The sequence below is a fragment of the Spinacia oleracea genome, chromosome 2 (genome assembly GCF_020520425.1).
Source record: "Spinacia oleracea cultivar Varoflay chromosome 2, BTI_SOV_V1, whole genome shotgun sequence".
NCBI lineage: Eukaryota > Viridiplantae > Streptophyta > Magnoliopsida > Caryophyllales > Amaranthaceae > Spinacia > Spinacia oleracea.
In genome coordinates this window covers 64,522,448-64,544,317 of record NC_079488.1, presented here as the reverse complement: position 1 = coordinate 64,544,317, position 21,870 = coordinate 64,522,448, and the positions used below count along the sequence as shown (strand labels likewise).

Sequence of the window (21,870 nt, the reverse complement as noted above, 5' to 3'; positions counted from 1 at the left end):
GATGTGCGCTGGCCAGAAGCGCTTGCCGGCGAATTAACTGGAGTTGGAGTTCCGTTATTTGCAAGAGTTTGGAAGCTAGTGAATTTCTCCTTAGGATTTTTTGGTATTTACTACCTTAAAAATACACCACTTTTGTATTTACTACCTTATGAAATTTTTATTATAAATTACTACCTTAAAGTATGATTTTTTTTGCAATCACTACCACTTTACGGTTTTCTCATTTTAAAATTGAGATATCTCATTCGTTTCTTAATCATTTTAAGTGATTCAAAGCCCATTCTTCTCGTTTATGTGTAACGATTCCATAGGGATCTTGCTTTTAACATTTTGTAAAAGGTTAAACATATTAAATATTATCTTTAAAACTTTAAAATATTTATGAATCACCAAACGAATTATTTTGAAATGTCGTTCTCAATTAAATCCTTATAGAAAAAGGAAAATAATGAACTTTGAATCACTTTAAACGGTTAAGAAACGAAAGAAATATCCCAGTTTTAAAATGAGAAAACTGTAAAGTGGTAGTAAATGAAAAAAAATTGGAACTTTAAGGTAGTAATTTAAAATAAAAATTTCATAAGGTAGTAAATACAAAAGTGGTGTATTTTTAAGGTAGTAAATACCAAATTTTCCTTCTCCTTATTCATAATTTTGTGGAGGAGTATATCTATACTTATGTTTTTCCATCAATAAAGAAAAATATACAAAAAAAAATTAACCCTAGACACAATATCAAAACACAAACCCTAAATCCTACTTCCTCCATTTTTTAATAATTGCACCATCTTGGTTTTAGCACTATTTACATATTATTGTATAGTTATATTTTGTGATTTATATGTAAGGAAAAATATATTCATGTGGGATCTTGTTAGACTCGTCTCGAAATATATACTTTTAAATTATCAAATTTAAATAATTTTTTAAAATGTATAATGAGAGATATTAGTGGTTAAAATAGTGCATTGACAAGCGTGAAATCACATATGATGCAATTAAAAAAAATGGAGGAAGTATTAAAGATCTGAGTAGTTCTTGAGCAGTTCCACCTTTTAAGTTCAGGTGCACGGATTTGAAGGAGGGTTGTGTTAGCCTTGAGGGGCATTCGTCACTTGAGAGCATGTACCGGCAGTAGCGAAATTTTCTTCTAAGTCAGTGGCCTTCATACCACGACACATTTGTTTTGCTACATGATCATAACCGGGTAACATCTTACTCCCTCCGTCGCAAATTAGTCGCTACACTTACTGTAACACCCCGGCCTCTAATTCAAGTATTAAAGCATACTTAGCAGCGGAATTAACCTAATTCGATCGGGACATTACCAGTCGTAACTCCCTCTTGGGAATTACAAGGCAACCATCAATTAATCATAAGCTATTAAATCCTTCAAAATTAACATAATAATCCTTTATATTCCCAAAGTAAAAGTACATAACTTACTAAAAATCTTTAATTAAACTATTAAAACTTAGAACATTAACTAGGTGAATATTGTTAAAGTGAAATCCTCGCCACTACTCGTTTCCATCGTTCCCAGCAGTACCTAAAACAGAAAACAAAAACGGTGAGCCGAAGACTCAGTAACGAACTATTCTAGCAACGTAAATTCATTTCAATTCATTTTATTTAATAACACAGGGAGAGTACGTAGAATAATGTAAAATATTTTATAAAGTCCTTTATTTAATTCATTCATAACTTTAGGGTGCACATGCTAGTCGTGGCAAGTATGACATGGTGGAACGTCTTCCACGATGGACCGCTGTCCATAAACATGGGGCCTTGGCCCGAAAACATGAGAGCCTTGGCTCAATGGGCAGATGCCCCATGGGTACATGCATGACCGAGAATCGTACCTGTGAACATATACTGCCAAACGGACTAGGTCTTTCACTTTCCTTTATCATGTTTCGTTTAATTTTACGTTTTAGCCTTTTTACTTCAGTTGAAGTAACATCATTCCTTTTAGATCATGTGATCAAAATAAAAGATCCTTTAGATCCTGAGATCAATTTCTTTCATGGCATCATATAAATATCATTTCTGTCATGGTTTCTTATAAACATCATTTTATAAGAATTTCAATCAGTCATATTATAAGAAATAATTCCATCAAATCATATTATAATAAATAATTCAATCCAATCATATTTCATTTCCCGCAATTCATAAAACATGTCAAAACATTCAGTTCATAAATCAATCATAACGTTGTAATTTCATAATCGCATTTATAAGGGAATTGCGGGTACTAGCAATAGCCGTTACCTACACTCCACGATTGCTAAGGCTTTTCCTTGGTTCTTTCGTCCTAAGCTCCGAATCCAATTTCTTTCAAAATATTAAATCACTGAATTAGTATTAAATCGACAAATAATTTAAAATCGACAAATAACTTAACGCATTTAAACAAACAATTCCATTATTCTTAACAACTTAACTTCCACGTTTTACAGATCATCTTGGTTGGCCCGGAAAAAGTATGATCGGGTTTAGGTAAGATTTTGACTTAAAACATCTACAATAACATTAAGTTCTCTAGTAGGGTATTGTATACCAAGATCATAAGTAAGGTAGTTCTATTCAGGGACTTTGAGTTGGCGAAAAGCATCATATATGACCTTCCTTTTCCATTTTGACACATCATATTCCATGTTTAGAAATATTACTATTAACAACAAATCTCTCAGTTCCAAATGGAAGCCAAGGAAATAGGCAATGGTGATACGTCTCTTAAGTTCTCAAATTACTGATTCACAATCATCATATCATTCCCCATAAATTTGATATTCTTCCTAACCAATCGGATTGTGGGTAAGGCAACCTTAGAGAAATCATAAATAAGTCTTCGATAATCTTCAGCTAAACCCATAAAATTTCGTACTTCAGGAACATTGGTTGGTCTAGCGTATTCCACGATTGCTTTTACTTTCTCATGATCAACAGATACACCTTTCTCATAAATAATATGACCTAAAAACGATATTTCCTTAAGCCAAAATTTACACTTTGACAACTTAGCACATAACTGGTTTCCAATCAATGTATCTAACACTTTTCTCAAATGCTCCTCATGTTCCTCATTACTCTCTGAATATACCAAGATATCATCAACGAAAAAAACTACAAACTTATCAAGGTATGGTTCAAAAATGCGGTTCATTAAATCCATAAATACAGCTGATGCATCAGTTACCCCAAAAGGTATTACAACAAACTCATGGTGACCATAGTTGGTTCTAAAGGTTGTTCTTGGAATATCCTCAAGTTTATTATAAAGTCGATGGTATCCAGACCTCAAATCTATCTTTGAAAACACTTTTGTACCTCGAAGTTGGTCAAACAAATCATCAATGCGGAATAAAGGATATTTATTCTTGTCCAACTCTCTATAATCTATGCATAACCTCGATGTTTCATCATTTTTCCTCATAAATATGACAGGGCTCCCAAAAGTGATGCACTTAGTTGAATATACCTTTATCCAAGTAAATCATTTAATTGATTCCTCAATTCTTTGCAACTCAGTTGATGTCATTCTATATGTGCTTTAGGAATAGAAGTGGACTTTTATGCTAAAGTTTAATTCTCTGGTGGAGGCATACTAGGTTTCTTTTCTGGAAAACATTTGCCTATTCTCAAACGATAGATGTATCGGTGATGAGTGATCGACAACAGTACAAGGATAACTAGAAAAACTCACCATCAGTCATTAGGGGTTTTCAAAGCAGAGACAGTTTGAATCATTGGTTTTCTTCACTAACTTTTTGGGACGAAATCCTATCCTCATTTGCCATTTGGTCACACTATGCCCCAGACAATTAATGTTAGCTTCAATAAGTCTGCCAATTCATTCCCATAAATTATATCAAACTAGATAGGTCGAAGGCTATCAAGTCAGCTAGAACTCAACTTTCCCTAATCACCATAGGACAATTTCTATGTCACAATTCCTCTACTAGGAAATAAAACATTCATGAATGCATCGATATGGGAATAATACTCGTGGGTAATGTGGTTATCATTGTGAACATGGTGCTCGTTGCGAGCCCTTGGGAACATCATTAGTACCCTCGATAGACAACATTCAACATAATATGTCTCAACAAATTGAAGCAATTAAATCGTAGAAAATAAGCCCTTTTATCCCGTTCCTACGCTCACACTCATATTCATTTTAACTTAATTAACATGATTTTAGAAAATTCTTTTTAACCAATTGCTTAAAACTCTCTTCTTAAAGCCTAATGAATTCTATTACGTGCAAAACCCGTAAGGTTTAGCACTTATGGTCCAGAACCTTGGCTCTGAATACCAAACTGTAACACCCCGGCCTCTAATTCAAGTATTAAAGCATCATTAGCAGCGGAATTAACCTAATTCGGTCGGGACATTACCAGTCGTAACTCCCTCTTGGGAATTACAAGGCAACCATCAATCATAAGCTATTAAATCCTCCAAAATTAACATAATAATCCTTTATATTCCCAAAGTAAAAGTACATAACTTACTAAAAAAAATTTAATTAAACTATTAAAACTTAGAACATTAACTAGGTGAATATTGTTAAAGTGAAATCCTCGCCACTACTCGTTTCCATCGTTCCCAACAGTACCTAAAGCAGAAAACAAAAACGGTGAGCCGAAGACTCAGTAACGAACTATTCTAGCAACGTAAATTCATTTCAATTCATTTTATTTAATAACACAGGGAGAGTAGAATAATGTAAAACATTTTATAAAGTCTTTTATTTAATTCATTCATAACTTTAGGGTGCATATGCTAGCCGTGGCAAGTATGACATGGTGGAACGTCTTCCACGATGGACCGCTGTCCATAAACATGGGGCCTTGGCCCGAAAACATGAGAGCCTTGGCTCAATGGGCGGATGCCCCATGGGTACATGCATGACCGAGAATCGTAACCTGTGAACATATACTGCCAAACGGACTAGGTCTTTCACTTTCCTTTATCATGTTTAGTTTAATTTTACGTTTTAGCCTTTTTACTTCAGTTGAAGTAACATCATTCCTTTTAGATCATGTGATCAAAATAAAACATCCTTTAGATCCTGAGATCAATTTCTTTCATGGCATCATATAAATATCATTTCTGTCATGGTTTCTTATAAACATCGTTTTATAAGAATTTCAATCAGTCATATTATAAGAAATAATTCCATCAAATCATATTATAATAAATAATTCAATCCAATCATATTTCATTTCCCGCAATTCATAAAACATGTCAAAACATTCATTTCATAAATCAATCATAACGTTGTAATTTCATAATCGCATTTATAAGGGAATTGCGGGTACTAGCAATAGACGTTACCTACACTCCGCGATTGCTAAGGCTTTTCCTTGGTTCGTTCGTCCTGAGCTCCGAATCCAATTTCTTTCAAAATATTAAATCACTGAATTAGTATTAAATCGACAAATAATTTTAAATCGATATTTTATAAATAATAAATTTTATAAGTAATGGTTTTATAAATAAATATAATTTCATACTTTAATGAAAATATTATTAAACGAAATTTAGTCGAAATATATTTATATATTTCATAAATCGATTTACATAAAAAAATATTATATAAATTCGGTTTTTGTTAAGTAAAGCTAGTAATTTATTTCATTAAAATCGATAATTAAACCTGAAAAATAATAACCAACTCTATTAGTAAATAATTATATTATAAAGATTATTAAAACATGAAAATTAATAATTATAGAATCTGAAATTTAATAATTAGGAAATCTGAAATAGTAATTCAATTTTTAACTCACCAAAGGCCCAAATTGAAATATGGCCCAATTTTTAATATGGGTTGGAAGGGAATCAAAGTTTTAAAATAAAACTTTGATTTTGGTTTGTTTGGAACAGGAGAGGGCACGAGCAGGGGGGAAAGCACGGCGGAGCAGAGCCGAAGAAAAGGGGCGACGGGCTGGGTTTGGTGGCGCCGGGAAACGCCGGTGAAGGCGAAGGTGGTGGTGGTTTGTACGGCGGTGGTACAGTCGAGGAAAGGAGGAGGGAGTATGGGGCACGACTTAGGGGAAAAACAAAGGAGTTCTATGGGGTTTTTCGATCGGTTTTGGGGGAGGAGGAAGGGCTGTGGCGGCTGGCTGGGCGGCGCAGTAGGTTTGTGCCAGTGGTGGTTATGCTGGACGGTGGTGGGGCGTTGCGTTGGTGGTGCTGTTAGCAAGGAAAGAGAAAAGAAACAAGGGAGGGGCAGGGGAGTTCGAGGGAGGTGGAGAGCAGGGGGAGTACGGTGGCGTGTGGTGGTGTGTTGGGCAGTCGGGTGGTGCTGGGGGGGCTGAGGCTAGGTGGTCGGTGGTGGTAGGATGACGGTGGTTGTGGGTGGTGGTGGGTTTGAATCACAGAAAATTGAGATTGAAATTGGAATTGTATTTGGTTTGTTGTTGAAATTCTATCAAAAATTTCTGATTCTTTGTAAGTAGGTGGAGTAAAGAACAAGGATATATACTTAGGGTCCAAGGATTGAATTTGGACTGAATTGAGGGAAGGGGAGTGAACATACGTGGAGAGCAAGGGAAGAGGAGAAGGAAGAAAATTTCTTCACTCATTTGTACGTGGAAAGCAAGCAGAAAAAGAGAAAAGGGGATTTTGGCTCTTTTAAGGGCAATTTCGTAATTTCACATTATTTGGCCAAAAATTCAAAAATTGTTGCTATTTTTGAAACTTACTAAAAATAGAAATGTTTAATTAAAATAATTCTTTATAAAAATTATCGTTAACGATAAATAAATAAATTTTCGTTTATAAATTCATCGTTTAAAATAAATCGTAAAAACGATTAAAATAACGAAATTCGATTATTCGTAATTATTTAAAACGAAATCGAGCTAATAAATAATGTTTAATTTTAATAAATCAAGTTTAAAAATTTCGGGGTATTACACTTCCTTTTGCACACAGTTTTAGGTGATAAGTGTTTGTTTGGTTATCAATTGTTATTTTATTGAAAAAGTAGATGTGATACGAGTTAGTGGGGTATTAATTTAATTGAATGAGAGAGAGTATGGGGACAAAAAAAATAGCGGTGAGAGAGACACTATAATAATTGTGGGGTCATTCCTAATTTAGAAGTGTAATAACTAATCTGGAACGGACAAAAAAGGAAAGTGTAACAACTAATTTGAGACGGAGGAAGTATATAACTAATATTCATAAATTTTTGGTTTCAACAGTTATTTTTTCTACGATTTAGAAGCAAATTTTATTACTGTTCATTCTTGAATTGTGTCGATAACAATACAAAGAAATTATTCGATTGAATTAGGCAGGTTAATTATGGAGCATATGCTTGGATATTGGTTGATAATTCACATTAACGAATTTGTTGTATTGGATGGATAAAGACAAAAAGTTAAATACGTTGGTCATCAAAATGTCGCTGATTACTCTTGTTATGAAGAAAATGCACTTCTTGGAACAAGATTTTTTGTATGGTGGACTTGGAGGAAATATTGTTTCATAAATTATGATATGACTGGGATTCCCTCGTTCATGACTCGATTGAAATCTTGATAATGGAACTTATCGTATAATCGAGTTAGGTTTTGTATACTACGTACATAATATATGACACTCAATGTGGCATCTGAAAAGGAGATGGTCTACTAATATCTATAGATAAATACAAATCAAAAGCACTGGTTTTGCTAGACTAAGGTAGGTACAATGGAATTGGGTAGTTGTAAGAAATATTAATAGGCACAAGGAGACTAGTCGATGCATGGGTGGCTCGAGAGTGATGTTATTCACTTTATTATTTAAAATGAAAATTTGTAAGAATAATTCGTCGGGAAAAAGAGAAGAGCACCTAAGGCTCTAAACATCAACATACCACGGTGGAAGGGAAGCTCTTGTTACTATTGTTTAATCCCTAGCTTTGTACATAGTTATTATTTGACCCCGTTTTACTTATTTTTCTTTGGTGCTTGTGATAAGTTTTAAGGGGGTGAAGCTAGTGTTTGAAACTAACAAGTAAGTTGGTTTGACTCTCTTTGGTGAGGGTGCTGAATTGAGTATCTTCCTTGTGGGTTTGTTTTTTTTTTAGAGACCTTGCAACAAAAGTGGATGAGACCAAAGAGTGAGGTCAATTAATTTGGAGAGACTTGTTTTCCTTTGTGATGCAACTATTGAAGTTAGGTGATTTCACCCATGTGTGGGGTTAGCAGTTGGTTTCTCTCTTCATAAGGTTAATGATTTCTCTCACTTGAAGTGTTTTCTGCCAGACGTGCCCTTTAAAGGGTATGTTTATTATCACGAGTTCGGGGGTGTGTAACACTTGTGAGACTTTTGACTTTGACGTGAGCCAGAGTTAGTGTGTGCACTTATGGTGCACTTGCTTTTGTTGTGAATTCTAAGCAAGTTGCATGGTTTAAATGTTTCTTATTTTTTTCATTTATTTGTATTGAATTATCTATCTTATTGTGAATCTTATGAAGCTATCATTTGACTGTGAAATCTTGCACAATGTATGATATAGGTATGTCTATATTCACTCATTGCTGTTATTTTCGCTTTGGTTCTGGTAATTTCTAATGTGTTGGATGAGTCGATTTTTATTGAGGTGTAGCAAAGGTAAGAACGCAACTAGTGGAGTCCTTGCTCTTTTCCGTTTTGTTTTAAAGAAGTTACAAGGGACCAGTGAAGTTCATGGGTTTTCTTCGAGAAGTAATGGATAACTTTCATGAATCATCTTAAGAGGTCATATGCATTGGTTGGAACTAGTTGGATTAGTGTTGTAATATAAAGGTGATTATGAGTCTTTTAAGACCTATTGTACCTTGGATATGTTAGCTCAGACTTTCCCAATCTTAGCAGGGTTGACTGCTAAGTTTCTTTCAGGTGTGAGTTGAAAGGTAAGAGCTTATAAAAGGCTAAGGGCAAGTTATGTTTTTAGAGGCCTGATTCACTCTGGCTTTAGTATTGACTGCATATCATATATCTCTTCCGTGACTAAGTTTGCCCAGCTTAGGAAGTATATTTGCATCAACATAGTTTCATGTGATATTGGAGTTCAAAGAGATTTTCAAATTGCATTGTTGTGTGGCACTTTAGGTAACGTGTACATCGTGCAATTACCTGATGGTTGTTTCCTAGTAAGGAATGTTTGGTAGTGGTTTTGAGAAGTCTAAGGTCAGTTGCAAATACCTAAGCGTGGCATGAGTAGTTTCATTTAACTTGTCTTGTCTCTTTGGCTTGATTATGATTGGTTAATGCTTGTGTATGTATTGATAGACTCTGATGATTGACTAATCATATGGTGTTGCATTGAGTATACATAGGAAGCTTTAGACCAGACTAAATTTGTATTATTCAAGCCAAATGTTGATTGATTGCGTTCGATGCAACTGTTGGTGGTAAGAGCAATGAATTGGTAAAGTACATCTAAAATCAATCTCTTTGTGTAGAGATATATGTGGTATGTCATCTATCGTGTATACTAGCCAATAACATTTATTGCAACTCTAGCCAACTGGTGTGAAAAGCGATTGAGAAGGTATGTCTCAAAAGTTGTGTATGCTAGGAGTTTGAGATTCTAATACTTGAAAATTGTTTTCTTCACTAGGTGTTGCCTTTGCAGTGAAGAAAACTTTCTAGTTGAGCCGGCATTCATGTTTGAGTGGCCATAATTTATCACCTAGGAGTTCTCATATTCATGAACGGTCTGGTAGAGTGACTCGCGCTCCTCGAGAAAACTTTCTTTTATTGACAATGACAGTGATTGTGGTTGCACAATTTAGAAGGTGGACCATGGTGCACATCAAAATATCTTGCGCGCACAAGGTGTACAATAAATTTATGGTACACCAACATAACTTTTACCCATTTTTTTTATAACTTTAACCTAATTTTGATTAACTTTTATATTAGTAAAAAAAAGTTGATACATAAATATTTTAAAGGATAAAATGATTAATTTTATACATTATTATTGATTTTGAAGAAATAAGTTTTACTAAAATGAAAAAAATTATCACTACAAAATAGATAACTTTTACTTATATAAGCTTAACTTTTAAACATTTTGGGTTAACTTTTATTACGGTGTACAATAAATATTGTACACCCTTTGTAAATAAGAATTTGTGGGTGCACATAGAGCATGGTGCACCTTAAGAACACTAGTATATAATTGAAAGAACATTTGGTTACGAGAAAAGAACATGAGTATTTTTTTTATTTAGGTTTTTAATAAATAGTAAAATAATATATTATTTTATAACAAAAAAGTGAAATATTATATCGCATGTTCTTTTGGCATAGTGTCATGTTCTTTTGTTTATGCACATATGTTCTTTTGGTGCACCATGCTCTATGTGCACCACGGTCCACAGTCCACAGTCCACGGATTGTTGTGGACCTACTTGTGGTTGGGTTTTGGAGTTTGGGTTCGCGCTTGGTTGGTGACAGATTCGTCCTTTTAGACCAGGTAACATAGGTTCCCCCTCCGAAGCGTCGACTTTCACTGAGATTCTGAGAACTTGAGAGGAGAACAAACACCATGAACTTGCTGCACAAAACCTTGCCCAGAACGTTCAAATCAACCACCTTCTTCCCCTCAATTCCCTCCATTCGTCACAACACGTTTTCTCTCTCCTCCCCATACTCCACAAAACTCCCCTCTAATGATCTATACAATGCTACGGAGAAGAAGAAATTGGCGAGGCCAAGTGAAATTCGGTTCCAACCAAAGGTAGCTAATTTGGTCAATCTTGTTGGTACTGTAACAATGCCCGTTAAATTCCGCACTTCTGTTGATGGAAAATCGTGGGCTTCCACTCTTATTTCTCACCAACGCCCGCCTTTCTTTAATCAGACTTCTCTATGGTATATCATCTTCAATTTCAAAACTCCGCTTCAATTTCCTTGTTTGTGTTTTTTTTTCTTTTGCGGGGTGATTTTTTATTGTGCATAATTCCATTGGGTTGATGTTTGATTTGAGTATTATTGTGTGGTTTTGGTTTTTGATTGAGCTAATTAGTTTACTTGATCAGTAGGGTTTATTGTCAATTACTGTTGATTGTATGGAATTGTTTAGGGTTGGTTTATTGTCGAGTTATCCATATTGATTAGCGTTTGTAGGATCGTTTAATGTACTACCATGGAAATAATCAAGGAAAACCGGGTAAGGCATTATAAAAAACAGACACATTTTACATAGACTCAACCTTAAATGTAATCTCAACCATTCAAAAGTGTCAATACAGAATATGGATTTCTTTACGGGGTTATCTCTGAAGAATGAAACAGTTTGCGCTTTTCAATCCCAAATCATTAGCAGTTAAGGAGTATAAGTAGTAGGACTAGGGAAGATGAAGTTCAGTGGCATATGCAATTAGGATTTGGTGTTGTTTTCTCTCACTACCATTTCCTCTTTGGGGGTAGCAACACTAATATGTCATCTAGTTTATGAAAAAACTTGTTCTTCTAGGAATTGTTCTTTGCTAGGAGGAATTTGAACTGTGAAGAACTATCCTAAAAAGTTTATTACTTCGGTAAACTATGAGAATATCCTATTCCTTTATGAATAGTTGAATACAACTAGTACTTAATAGTTGATAGTTTATGTTGGGTGGGGGATTCTTTTCCCGACAAAGTTGTTTCGTACCTCAAATCTTTTCTTCAGAGTAGAAGACGTACCTTGGGTGTGGTGGTCTGCATGCTCTCACATTTCCTGCTGGAGAACTCCTGCGAAATGCAGTTTGATAGATGTTGGTGAATACATTGCATAGAAAGTTGGTTGATCTGTTCTTCCATAACTGGAGATAGCTAGCTTGTTGCATGTGGTAAATTAACTTGGGATGAAAAAGTGGGAATTTTCCTCTATTTATGTAGGTCTGGTCCTTAACTGAAGCCTATACTCCTTGTAACCTTGTTGATTAGCAATGACTGGAAAGTTGTCACGTCTTAATATAAACTGGAAGGCCCACTTTCTGTTGCATCTGTTGGCCTCAAATAGCTTTTGAGTGAAAAATGTTATCGCAGTTCTAAATTAGTTGTTTATTGTGTTGGGCTCATTCACTGCTGCAAGTTTTATGCCTGTTCTGCTAGCTATCTTTAGATACAAGCCCAGAGGGAAGCCGTGTTATGCTTATGCATCCTGCCATGGTATTATAAAGTTTACCAGATTTTTTTTTTCATTTGAGCCAACGCAAAAAGAACTCTGTATAGATTTTTTTTTTTCCTTCCTTTATGTATTTGGTGGGGGGATGCCAGCTGAGTGCCGACCAGTGTATAAAAAGGTGGCGACACACGTCTAGGAGCTGAGGCTCTTTGCGATACGGGTGAAGCGCCTTTATTTGCCCATATGAGGCGATTCCAAGGAGGCGCACTTGAGGTGCACATGAGTAAAAAAAAAAGCATACAGTGCCTAGGCACAGTAGGAACCCTATACCACGTTGAGCCTTTTTATACATTGGTGCTGACCGAGAGGATCGAATATTTGAGAACATAGCTAGTTAGCTACTCCTACGAAGCAGCATGTTCAAGCAATGGCGGAACCAGGATCATTCTTTGAGGGGGCTATTAGAATTTTAACTAAGGCCGAGTTAAGTTTGAATGTCCGAAATGTTGCCTTTGAAGTTGCAAATTTTTTTCCCGGTAATAATGTAGTCCAATAAAAGGCCTAAACTCGTTCTTTTGGGCAACTCTTTTAAAAAGAATTTTTATGTTATTATGGGTTAAAATGATATTGAACATTGCAAACATCACACTTCAAAATTAAAATGTCAATGCATTTGGAAAAAAAATGGATAGTATATCTCGAAAATATGGATATATATCAAAAAGGGGTTAAGAAAGAAAAAAGAAACTGAAAATTCTGTCAATCGGTACCGAACCTGCGACCTTAAAACCCAAACAATCCCTAATACTCCTCTACTTTGCCACTGGAACAACCTGATTTGTTGGGTATTATAGCGTTGAGTTTATTTTTATAGATTTTTGTAGGGGCTGGTCACTGGTGCCACCCCCGCCCCTTCCTGTCTCTCGTGTAGTCGTGTTCAAGACTTCAAGGATAATATCACATCAGGCGTGTCAAAAATCTTGTGTTATTTAAAGTACTGACATGTGATTGGACATTTTTTCTAATTGAAAATCGATGTGATTTGTCTTTGACATGTCATGTTGCTTGATGTGCAGTTTGATTTGTTATTCTTACTAAGCCCTTTAAAGTAGGCATAAAAGTTTAAAGACTATCAAGTTAAACAGTTTAAAGAGGCATAAAAGTTGAAAGACTACCAATACCAGATAAAATAAAAATGGAAACCATAGTCTATATTAGTTACTTTGTTGGTTTAACTTGTAAGGGTTAAGCACCTGAAATAATAATTAACCGAAGCTCATTAGTCTGGAGCAAATGAATGGACATCTTTGTGAGGTATTGCGTTTGAATAAGAAAAGTTGCGTTGGAAGGACAACTTATGCTCTTTGAATGATTGGAGAGTTAGACTAGTTGATGTACGACACTTCTCTCCAAGTGTTTAAGTGGGTGTTTGCTGCCTCTGCCTGTATCAGTTATTTTAAATAAACAATGTCTGCTAATATATGTTTGTTATCTAGTGGGAAGTCCTAATCTAATTAGTCATTGAATGAAGCTCTTTAAACTAGAAAATGGATGGAATTCATAGTAAGTTGTGTTGGAAGAAGAAATGATACAGTGATGTTAATGGCTAACTGAAACAGCCTATGGTCAAACAAGCCAAGTGAACCTTAACCAGCTAACAGACAGCAACTCATTGTCAAACAAGATCTATATGTGCTACGGAGTATTTGGGTGGTTGGAGATGCCTGTTTTACACTCTTATTATACTCTTGTTGGGATGGTGTAAGTTCAAGTGATTAAGTGGTGGTGTTCATTGCTTGTAACTTCTCTGTTTCTATTCTGTTCCTTTATATGTTTTGATGCCCATTGATTGCAAATGTGATCTACTTTGTGCTTCTTTCTTGATTTGTATACTTTTCTGTTTTGAATGATTGCAAATTTGATGTTTATTTACTAGTTGTGGCACCATCGTCCTTGGTGTGTGGTGACTGGGTGATAAGTGATAATCGTGATAGTGTGTTATTCAAATAAGGCGATCTAGTGGTAGCTGGGAATTCCAGTGATGAAAAAGGATGGCTTGATGTTAAAGATTTAGTCTATCTCCCTCTCTCTTTCTCCCGTTTACACGTGAGTTCGCGTGTGCACACACCCTCACCTCATCATCGACATCAAGTTGACTGAATTTATACTTCTGGAGATGTATGCTTATTGACCACCTAAGAAATAGGCTACTGCAGGATTAACAGGTTGTAATCTTGTAGTTTCTTTGTGGCCTAGTGGTCTGGTTTTCTTGTAATCTTTGAGTTTTTTGCCCATGCTCTTTGGTATTAATATAATCCTAATATTAACTGCCAAAAAAAAATAAAAAAAATAAATTATTGAGCTAAAACCTTAAATGCTTGTGCTAATTTATAGTTATAGTTCATACATGCAAGCGCACTCACACAGTATTGTACACGTCATTATCAAATATTCGAGGGCATTGGCGTTAGAACATCGTAAAATTTTCATGATATGCATGTATATGACGGAGTGTACTTTATGTTATAGTTTAGCTCTGTTCCCCTTCTAATTGATTAACTGGTCTTTTAAAAGCATAATTTATGATGTAAGTGAACTTTGGACTGATTATTTCCCTTTCTATATATCCCTTCTTTAACTAGGATTCGTATAATATTTGAAGGTGACTTGGCTGTCACTGCTGCTACCCATCTGAAGGAAAAGGATACTGTACACGTAACCGGACACTTGAGTTCAGATTTCTTGCCAATCTATTTGACTAATGACCAGTCAAAATCCCAGGTAGTATTATGCTTCTCTCGTTAGTCCATATTATTCCTTGCTTGGTCAAATCAAATGCATTTATTTAAATTATTTGGCCTTGAAAAAGCCCAGGCTTTGCTTATAACATGCTAAACTTTATGTGGGAAGCATGTACTGCAACTAATGAGGTTCAGGCTGGCATTTAGCACCTGATAAGAGTTGAAATATGCTTCTTATGTCCCTTTCTGCTTTGTACGGCAGGCCATTGTTTTGAAAACTCGTGAGTTGATTTAGTTAAATGCAAAATTAAAGTTCTGAATCAGGAAACTAAAGAGATTTTTTCTGTTATGCTTGAACTCCAAAATCGAAACTGTACATATCCATTATCAAGTGCCAATATATAAAGTGACAAACTTGTATTTTAAAGAGTTGTCTTGCGTACTGCCATCACAATCATGAAACTAGATCTTGTTTTTAGAAATCTGAAAATGTTTTGTAGACACAGCAACTCCACCACAATGGGAACTAATGAATCTGTCAATGTAGTGTTATTTAGCCTCTATTTGGTTCGGTGTAAAACGTTTTAAGGGAAAAATAATTTTCCATGGAAAACATTTTCGAAGGGAAAACACAATTCTAAACTAGTTTTCCTTTGTTTGGTTCCTTAAAATAAAATTAATAGAAAAGGGAAAATAGGAGAAGATGGGTGAAGATTGAGGGGAAGATGGGTGAAGATCTAAGGGAAGAAGGAAGAGGAGGTAAGGAGGAAAGGTGGAAAAGTGTTTCCCTTCCTTTCAAATGGAAAAGGTTTCTCTGACCTCTGAGGGAGTTAGGAAAAATTGTTTTTCATCCCTTGTTAAACCAAACAACGTTAAATGATTGAAAAGGGGAAAATCGTTTTCCATGAAAACGTTTTACACCAAACCAAACAAACAGTCAAACTTAGTATTTTAGGTTAAGATCTCCCAAATCCACCATTGAGGTAACTGTGAATAGAAATGCTGAACATGGTATACTACATTGTAATGGCTTATTCTAACTCTCTGTTCCTCAACTATGTTCATGGGCGATTACATAGTTAGCTAATCGAAATTTATAAACTATTCCTTTATGTGATGATAACTGTGTCATTCTTATTTTGTACTGAGTAACTAATTATTCTCTTGCCCTATGTCAAAAATAAAATGTGGCAGCTTATGGTTCACGATGTTTATTTAGTTCGTCAATTTCATCCTGAAGTGATGAAACATCTCTACCTTCATAAAAGGAAAGATATAACATATCTACCGTCAAAAGAAAAGATGAAACATCTCCCCAGATCATAACCATTGCCTAAATATATTGGTAAATCCTCTCTTAACTACATCTACATTGTCTGTTTGGCTTGAAGTTCATATGTTTTCTTTGTTGTGTTCTTGCAGATAATTCTATAGCCACTGAAACACTCCTTTATATGATGAGCAATAATACACTGTAGCTTCCTTCACTGAACCAAACACGTGGAACATTTATCCGAGAGTCCGGGGGACCAATGAAAATATCTGGAAACAGAGAACTCTTGCCATACTAATCACAGAATATCTTGACAATTAAGACTGTCTAATTAGTGATCAGTATCCAGTCTAATTACTATTATGAAAGTGATGTGAAAATATGTTTGAGTATCTGGGAAGTCGGCAGGTGTTTGAATATCAAAATAGGAAAGTACAGCTCCATTATTGTGTCGATATGAAACTTATGTAAGTTTTAGGTGTTAGAATGATATATGTACTTCTACAACAATGAGGTCGAGGAAAGAGAGTCGTGGAACCTCAACCTCACGGTTGAATTGAAGATTTGCTTATCTATTTGAAGTCACTTCATACCCCAAAAAATCCTCTTCAAAAGTGAATGGTGTTCAACAATTTTGTGTGATCATAATGTCGACTTCGTTTGTCATGTTGATAATAATATGGCAACGTTTCTAACTAGATATTTCCAACATAGCCATCACGTTGAATTCGGTTACTTGCTTAGGGCTCTGGTGTCTAGCTGCATACCATTCACGGAAACTTTGTGGTCACTTTTTTTTTTTTTTGCTAATGCTAAATTGTTCAATATCATAGCCCATATCCTAAAAGTTGTAGCTACCCTTTTCTGCGTAATGATTTTCATAGATAATGCTTAAAAAAGTTAGAAAGCAATAATTAAAATGACATTTTTTTCGGGACAAATCTGAACTTAATAGAATTTATTGGACTTGATAAGACCTTATTGTAAAAGAGTCAACTTTAAGACCTGATAACTTATTCATGTGATAGCAAATTATCTGAATTTTAATGAAAAACACACTTGACAATTACGGTTTAATTGCATACATGACACATTAACCCACAAGGTCACAACCTAATACATATGCACTTTACACAATCATTTTCAAAATGGGTGTGAATGCAAGAGTTGAAAAATGAGATTCTATCAAAATGATGGAATCTTAAAGAAATTTGCTAAAATTCTTTTTTGTTTTTTCCTTCCCCAATTTTTACTCTCGTTCTTACTTTATTTTCCTTTCCACCAATATAATAACATTAATATAGGGTAAATCGATCAAAGATCTCGAGTACCATTCTCAATCAGCAAAGACTATACAACTTAAGTCAGTTGGCATCGACACATGTTTACTTTTAGAACTAGAATGTGGTTGTGCATAAGCACGGGATATATAGATTGTATCAAATAAAAATAAAGGTATATAGTCAATTTTAAATTGATAATAATTACAAGTAGTAAACCCTCACTGAGTTATATACTCTTATTTAAATGATTCAACATTTTCATTACAACCGAAATATTAGAGTATCCCAATATTATAGAGTTGTAATATTAGTGTTGAGTTAGAGTAGAATATATTGTATTATACATACGACGGCAATCAATTAGAAAGATTATGCTTTGAATTATACTCCGTATTTGACAGTATAAAGCACACGTGTTTTCTTTTAAAATAAGAAAAAACACATAAGATTCTTGAGAATTCATTACCCAAGTTAATCCACGGTGGTCCAATCTCACAATCCCAACTTGAAAATATTATTTGATCAGCAGAATTTCACCGGCACTCTACATACCTTTTCTTTTTCCAACAATCCATCTGAAAAACTCAACAAATTTCCCATCAAACTTTTTGAAGGGTTTTTTTGGGTTAATTTCTAGACGCACAAGATATAAAGGGGTCAGCAATTAACGGAAAAGCGGGAAAGGGAAAGGAGGTAAAGAATTGATTCGATTTTCATAAAAGTTTTCCCCTTATTACCCATTTTTCTTGCTAAAAAGGTTCAATCTTTTGATTTTTGGTGTGATTCTATAATACCCAGATCGTTAATTTTTGTGGGGTTGTTTTGTTTTTGTGAGATTTGTGTTTTTGGTTGTTGGGAATTTTCTATCTGATTTTGCCCAGGTAAATTTGTTTGTGTTGAAATTAATGTAATTTTTTTGCGTTTATATGGAGAACATTTTGTTGAATTGTTTGATCTCAGCTGTTGCATGGTGATTTTTGTTGGATTGGGAGTGTGAAGGTTAATTTTTGTTTATTGCTGAATTTTCTGAACATTTTAGTTGTTTTTCAGTTTGAAATCAAAGTTGGGTAGCTGGGTTCTGAATTATATGTTAATTTGAAGAAATTTATGTCTGAATATCGATTTTGGGATATGTTAGATATTGTAATGTGATAATCCATTCAAATTCAATGTCTTGTGGGATTTCTTCAGCTGAATTTGATATTATTTGTGGTGTTTTAGCAGAAAAAGTTATTATTTGTTGATTTTGATTCACTTGCAGAATCAATGCCAGTCACCTTGTACATTTTTATTGCTGGATTTTTTAATCATGGCACATGGCCTCAACTATGCGAAACTCGAATTTTTCTTAAATGGCGCTACATATGTAATGCTTCAAGAGTCTTTGAGGAATTTGAATTGCTAATTGCTTTGCTGTTTTATACTAAGAGCGAAAACTCAGAGGAATTTGAGAAAGAATATAGTTTTTTACTTCTATTTAGTTAAAAATTACATACACACATGATTTTATTTAGTTATCTTTCTCCCTATACCCTATCAATCTACTCCCTCCGTCCCGGAATACTTGACCTGTTTTCCTTATCGGGCCGTCCCTTAATACTTGACCTGTTTCTAAAAATGGAAATATTCTAACAATATTATATTATTTCTCACTCCACCCCTATTAACTCACCTACCCCCTACTCCATACAAAAAATAATTAAAAATTCAACCCCTACTCTCCCCCAACCCCACCTCTTAACCCACCTCCCACTAACTACATTAAAATAATACCCCACTATCAACTACTACCTATTAAATTAAATAAGTCAATTCAAGTCCCTTAAACTCTGTGCCGGTCAAACCGGGTCGAGTATTCCGGGACGGAGGGAGTATCATGTATTATAATAACACCATTATTTAAATTTGATTCCAAAATACGCACATTGCGTCGCACTCGCACATGTCAAAAGCTAGTAGCTAGTTATTTGGAAGTAAACGTTTAAAACATTAAATTTTAGATGATATGTGAAGATAACATAGGTTTATGGCCAATAATAACTTAATCTTAACATCCTTACCTATGTGAAGACATAATGAAACTATACTTTAACCCTTCATCTTTATGTACTACAAGTCTTATATGCACGCGATGCGTGCGAATATAAGAAATATATTTGTGTTATTTTATTTAAACATGAAATAATATGTAAAAAGTATAATATAAATGCAATACGTGCGAATATAAGAAACGGTTAAACGGATAATTTAAATGCAATACGTGCGAATATAAGAAACATATTTGTGTTATTATAATTTAAATTCAAGGTGTACACCACCAATAGATTTACTAAAATAACCTCAGTTTTTCACTTATGTAATAGAGATACTACATATAGGCCCTGTTTAGTTCACCTTATTCCATATTTCAGATTTAATCAGATCAAAACTGATTTGTACAGATCATGTCTAGATCAAACTGATTTGTACAAATCATGTCCAGATCAGAATTGATATACAAAGATCATGTCCAGATCAGAACCGATCTCTCCAGGTCAGAACCAGTACATGCATGGTAGTTCCGATTCAACCCTTAACTTTGACTTGTTTTGGTTTGGTATAAGCTTTGATTTTGTGGACAAGTCCATGGGGCTTTTCACAAACAGATCCTGGTATAGTTTATGTCCATAGAAATGATAATACCTATAACACTTAAGCTGCATATTTAGGGATGTTTGTTGATCCTTTATAGGCTGGGAGCACTATTCATGCGTAGTATGTCTTGGCTGCAAATATAGGCCATAACAGTTTAACATGCAAGTCTCAGATTGTCTTTTGACAATGGAATGGTATAGCTGTTGATGCTGTCAAGTCGTTATATATTTACTAATTATTTCGAGAGGGCTTAATCAACTTCATAGTTTGAATTATTAAGGAACCTTTAGATCTACATTTCATTATGAGAGACTTAGTCATCAGTGGTTTCACACCGAGCAGGGCTTCAGTTCTTATGTATCTGATGTGCTTAGCTTGGTTTTTTGTTAGACATTGTTTAAGTTTGATCATATAGCATGGCTTAGACGTGGTCTTCTATGTTGCCTACGCTTCATCAGGTCATACTAGTCAAGTGTCACCTATGTTAAGGATGCGTAGCTAATGGTTTGGTCGCCAAATTTTGTTTCGTATCTGTACGTATGTATGTGTTTGTATTTTTGTAATGAATGCGATATATGTATTAAAAAGGTGGTGACGTGAAATCGTAGATGGAAAGCGAAGTGACTGAGCGTCAAGCAAAAGAACGCCTGAGGACAAAATGGACAGCTCCCCTTGATAAGATTTTTGCAGACTTGGTTGTGGAACAGATTCAATTGGGAAATAGACCAAATAACATTTTTGACAAGAAGAGTTGGGGCTACATACGTGACGAATTCAATAAGAAAACGGCTCTAAACTTCAATAACAACCAATTGAGAAAACACCTAGATGTTCTCCGTGTCCGGTATAACCAGGTTAAATCTGCTTTAGTTCAAAATGATTTCATCATGGAAGATTCATGCTCCACTGGATTTGACTTATGGGAAGGCATAGAGGTATATACTCCCTAGTTTTTTCTGCATTCTTTTACGAAGTATTGTTTTTTTTTTATAAAATTTTGTCCATTGTTGTTGTCGAGTTGGCAATAAGTTCGTTGTGCTATTGGACTTTCAGGTGAATCCTAGACCAGAAGCAGTTAAAATTAAGGACTGCCCCATCTACGAGCAATTATGCATTATATTTGTTGATAGTGGGGCTGATGGGAGATATGCTCAATCAAGCCATTATGAGGAGGTTGAACATAAATCTAGAGCAAATAATGGTAATCATATAGGTTTAGCATCTGTTAGGGAAACTGAGGCAGCAACTCCTGAAGCTGCATCATCAATGAAATCCACGCAAGTGAATATTTCTTCGGTTGTAAAGGGAGGCAAGACTAATTTGGAGAAAAAGAGGAAGCATACATCTGAGGTAGATCAAAATGGAGAACAACGAAGGGAGCAAGAAATACTCGATTCTATGGCAGAAGCAATGTTAGATATGATTGGTTCCTCTAAGCTGAGGACAATTACAAAGACAGAATGTAAGGAAATGTTCTCTATCACAAATTGCATTAAGGCATTGGATGAAATTGGAAGCATGGGAGAGTCATTGTACTTTGCGGCTTTGGATCTCTTTGATGATCCTAATATAAGAGAAACCTTCATATTGCTTAATGGTGTGGATAGAAGATTGTGTTGGTTACAGGAGCAGTGCAGTTCAACTAGTTGCTTTGAAGCACTAGGACACATTAGCTATAGAGATTAACTGTTAATGGAGTGAACTTTCTGTAATTATTAGGACAAACTAATTTAGGGATCATTCAGTAAAAATAGACAGAATTATTATAAGCATCTCAAGGCAATGAAGTGGATCTCCAAAATCAAGAGTTTGGAGTTTCTTTATTTTACA

General features: G+C 34.9%; 2 protein-coding genes across 6 annotated transcripts; both read left to right on the top strand.

The window, feature by feature from the left end:
* Nucleotides 1-10,470: 10,470 nt before the first annotated feature.
* On the top strand, nt 10,471-16,666 carry LOC110796813 (protein OSB2, chloroplastic). The gene is made up of 4 exons (XM_022001899.2): nt 10,471-10,872; nt 14,752-14,890; nt 16,045-16,195; nt 16,273-16,666. Exons 1-3 carry the CDS (start codon nt 10,547-10,549, stop codon nt 16,174-16,176), a joined length of 597 nt encoding a protein of 198 aa, XP_021857591.1. The 5' UTR covers nt 10,471-10,546; the 3' UTR covers nt 16,177-16,195; nt 16,273-16,666.
* A 1,187-nt stretch (nt 16,667-17,853) lies between these two features.
* LOC110796812 (L10-interacting MYB domain-containing protein) lies at nt 17,854-21,870 on the top strand. Of its 5 annotated transcripts, none has more exons than XM_056836904.1 (4): nt 17,854-18,099; nt 19,848-19,939; nt 20,649-20,975; nt 21,094-21,870. In XM_056836904.1, exons 3-4 carry the CDS (start codon nt 20,649-20,651, stop codon nt 21,724-21,726), a joined length of 960 nt encoding a protein of 319 aa, XP_056692882.1. In that variant the 5' UTR covers nt 17,854-18,099; nt 19,848-19,939; the 3' UTR covers nt 21,727-21,870. The 5 variants fall into 5 exon arrangements, with proteins under 5 accessions (XP_056692882.1, XP_056692881.1, XP_021857589.1 ...); XM_056836903.1 differs by having other exon boundaries at nt 19,848-19,960; XM_022001897.2 differs by lacking the exon at nt 19,848-19,939 and having other exon boundaries at nt 20,629-20,975.

Coding starts and splice junctions, on each gene's coding strand:
- LOC110796813 (XM_022001899.2), top strand. CDS start 10,547: ATGAACTTGCTGCACAAAACCTTGCCCAGAACGTTCAAATCAACCACC. Junction 10,873..14,751: donor TTTAATCAGACTTCTCTATG/GTATATCATCTT, acceptor TTCTTTAACTAG/GATTCGTATAATATTTGAAG. Junction 14,891..16,044: donor ATGACCAGTCAAAATCCCAG/GTAGTATTATGC, acceptor AAAATGTGGCAG/CTTATGGTTCACGATGTTTA.
- LOC110796812 (XM_056836903.1), top strand. Junction 20,976..21,093: donor ACTTATGGGAAGGCATAGAG/GTATATACTCCC, acceptor TTGGACTTTCAG/GTGAATCCTAGACCAGAAGC.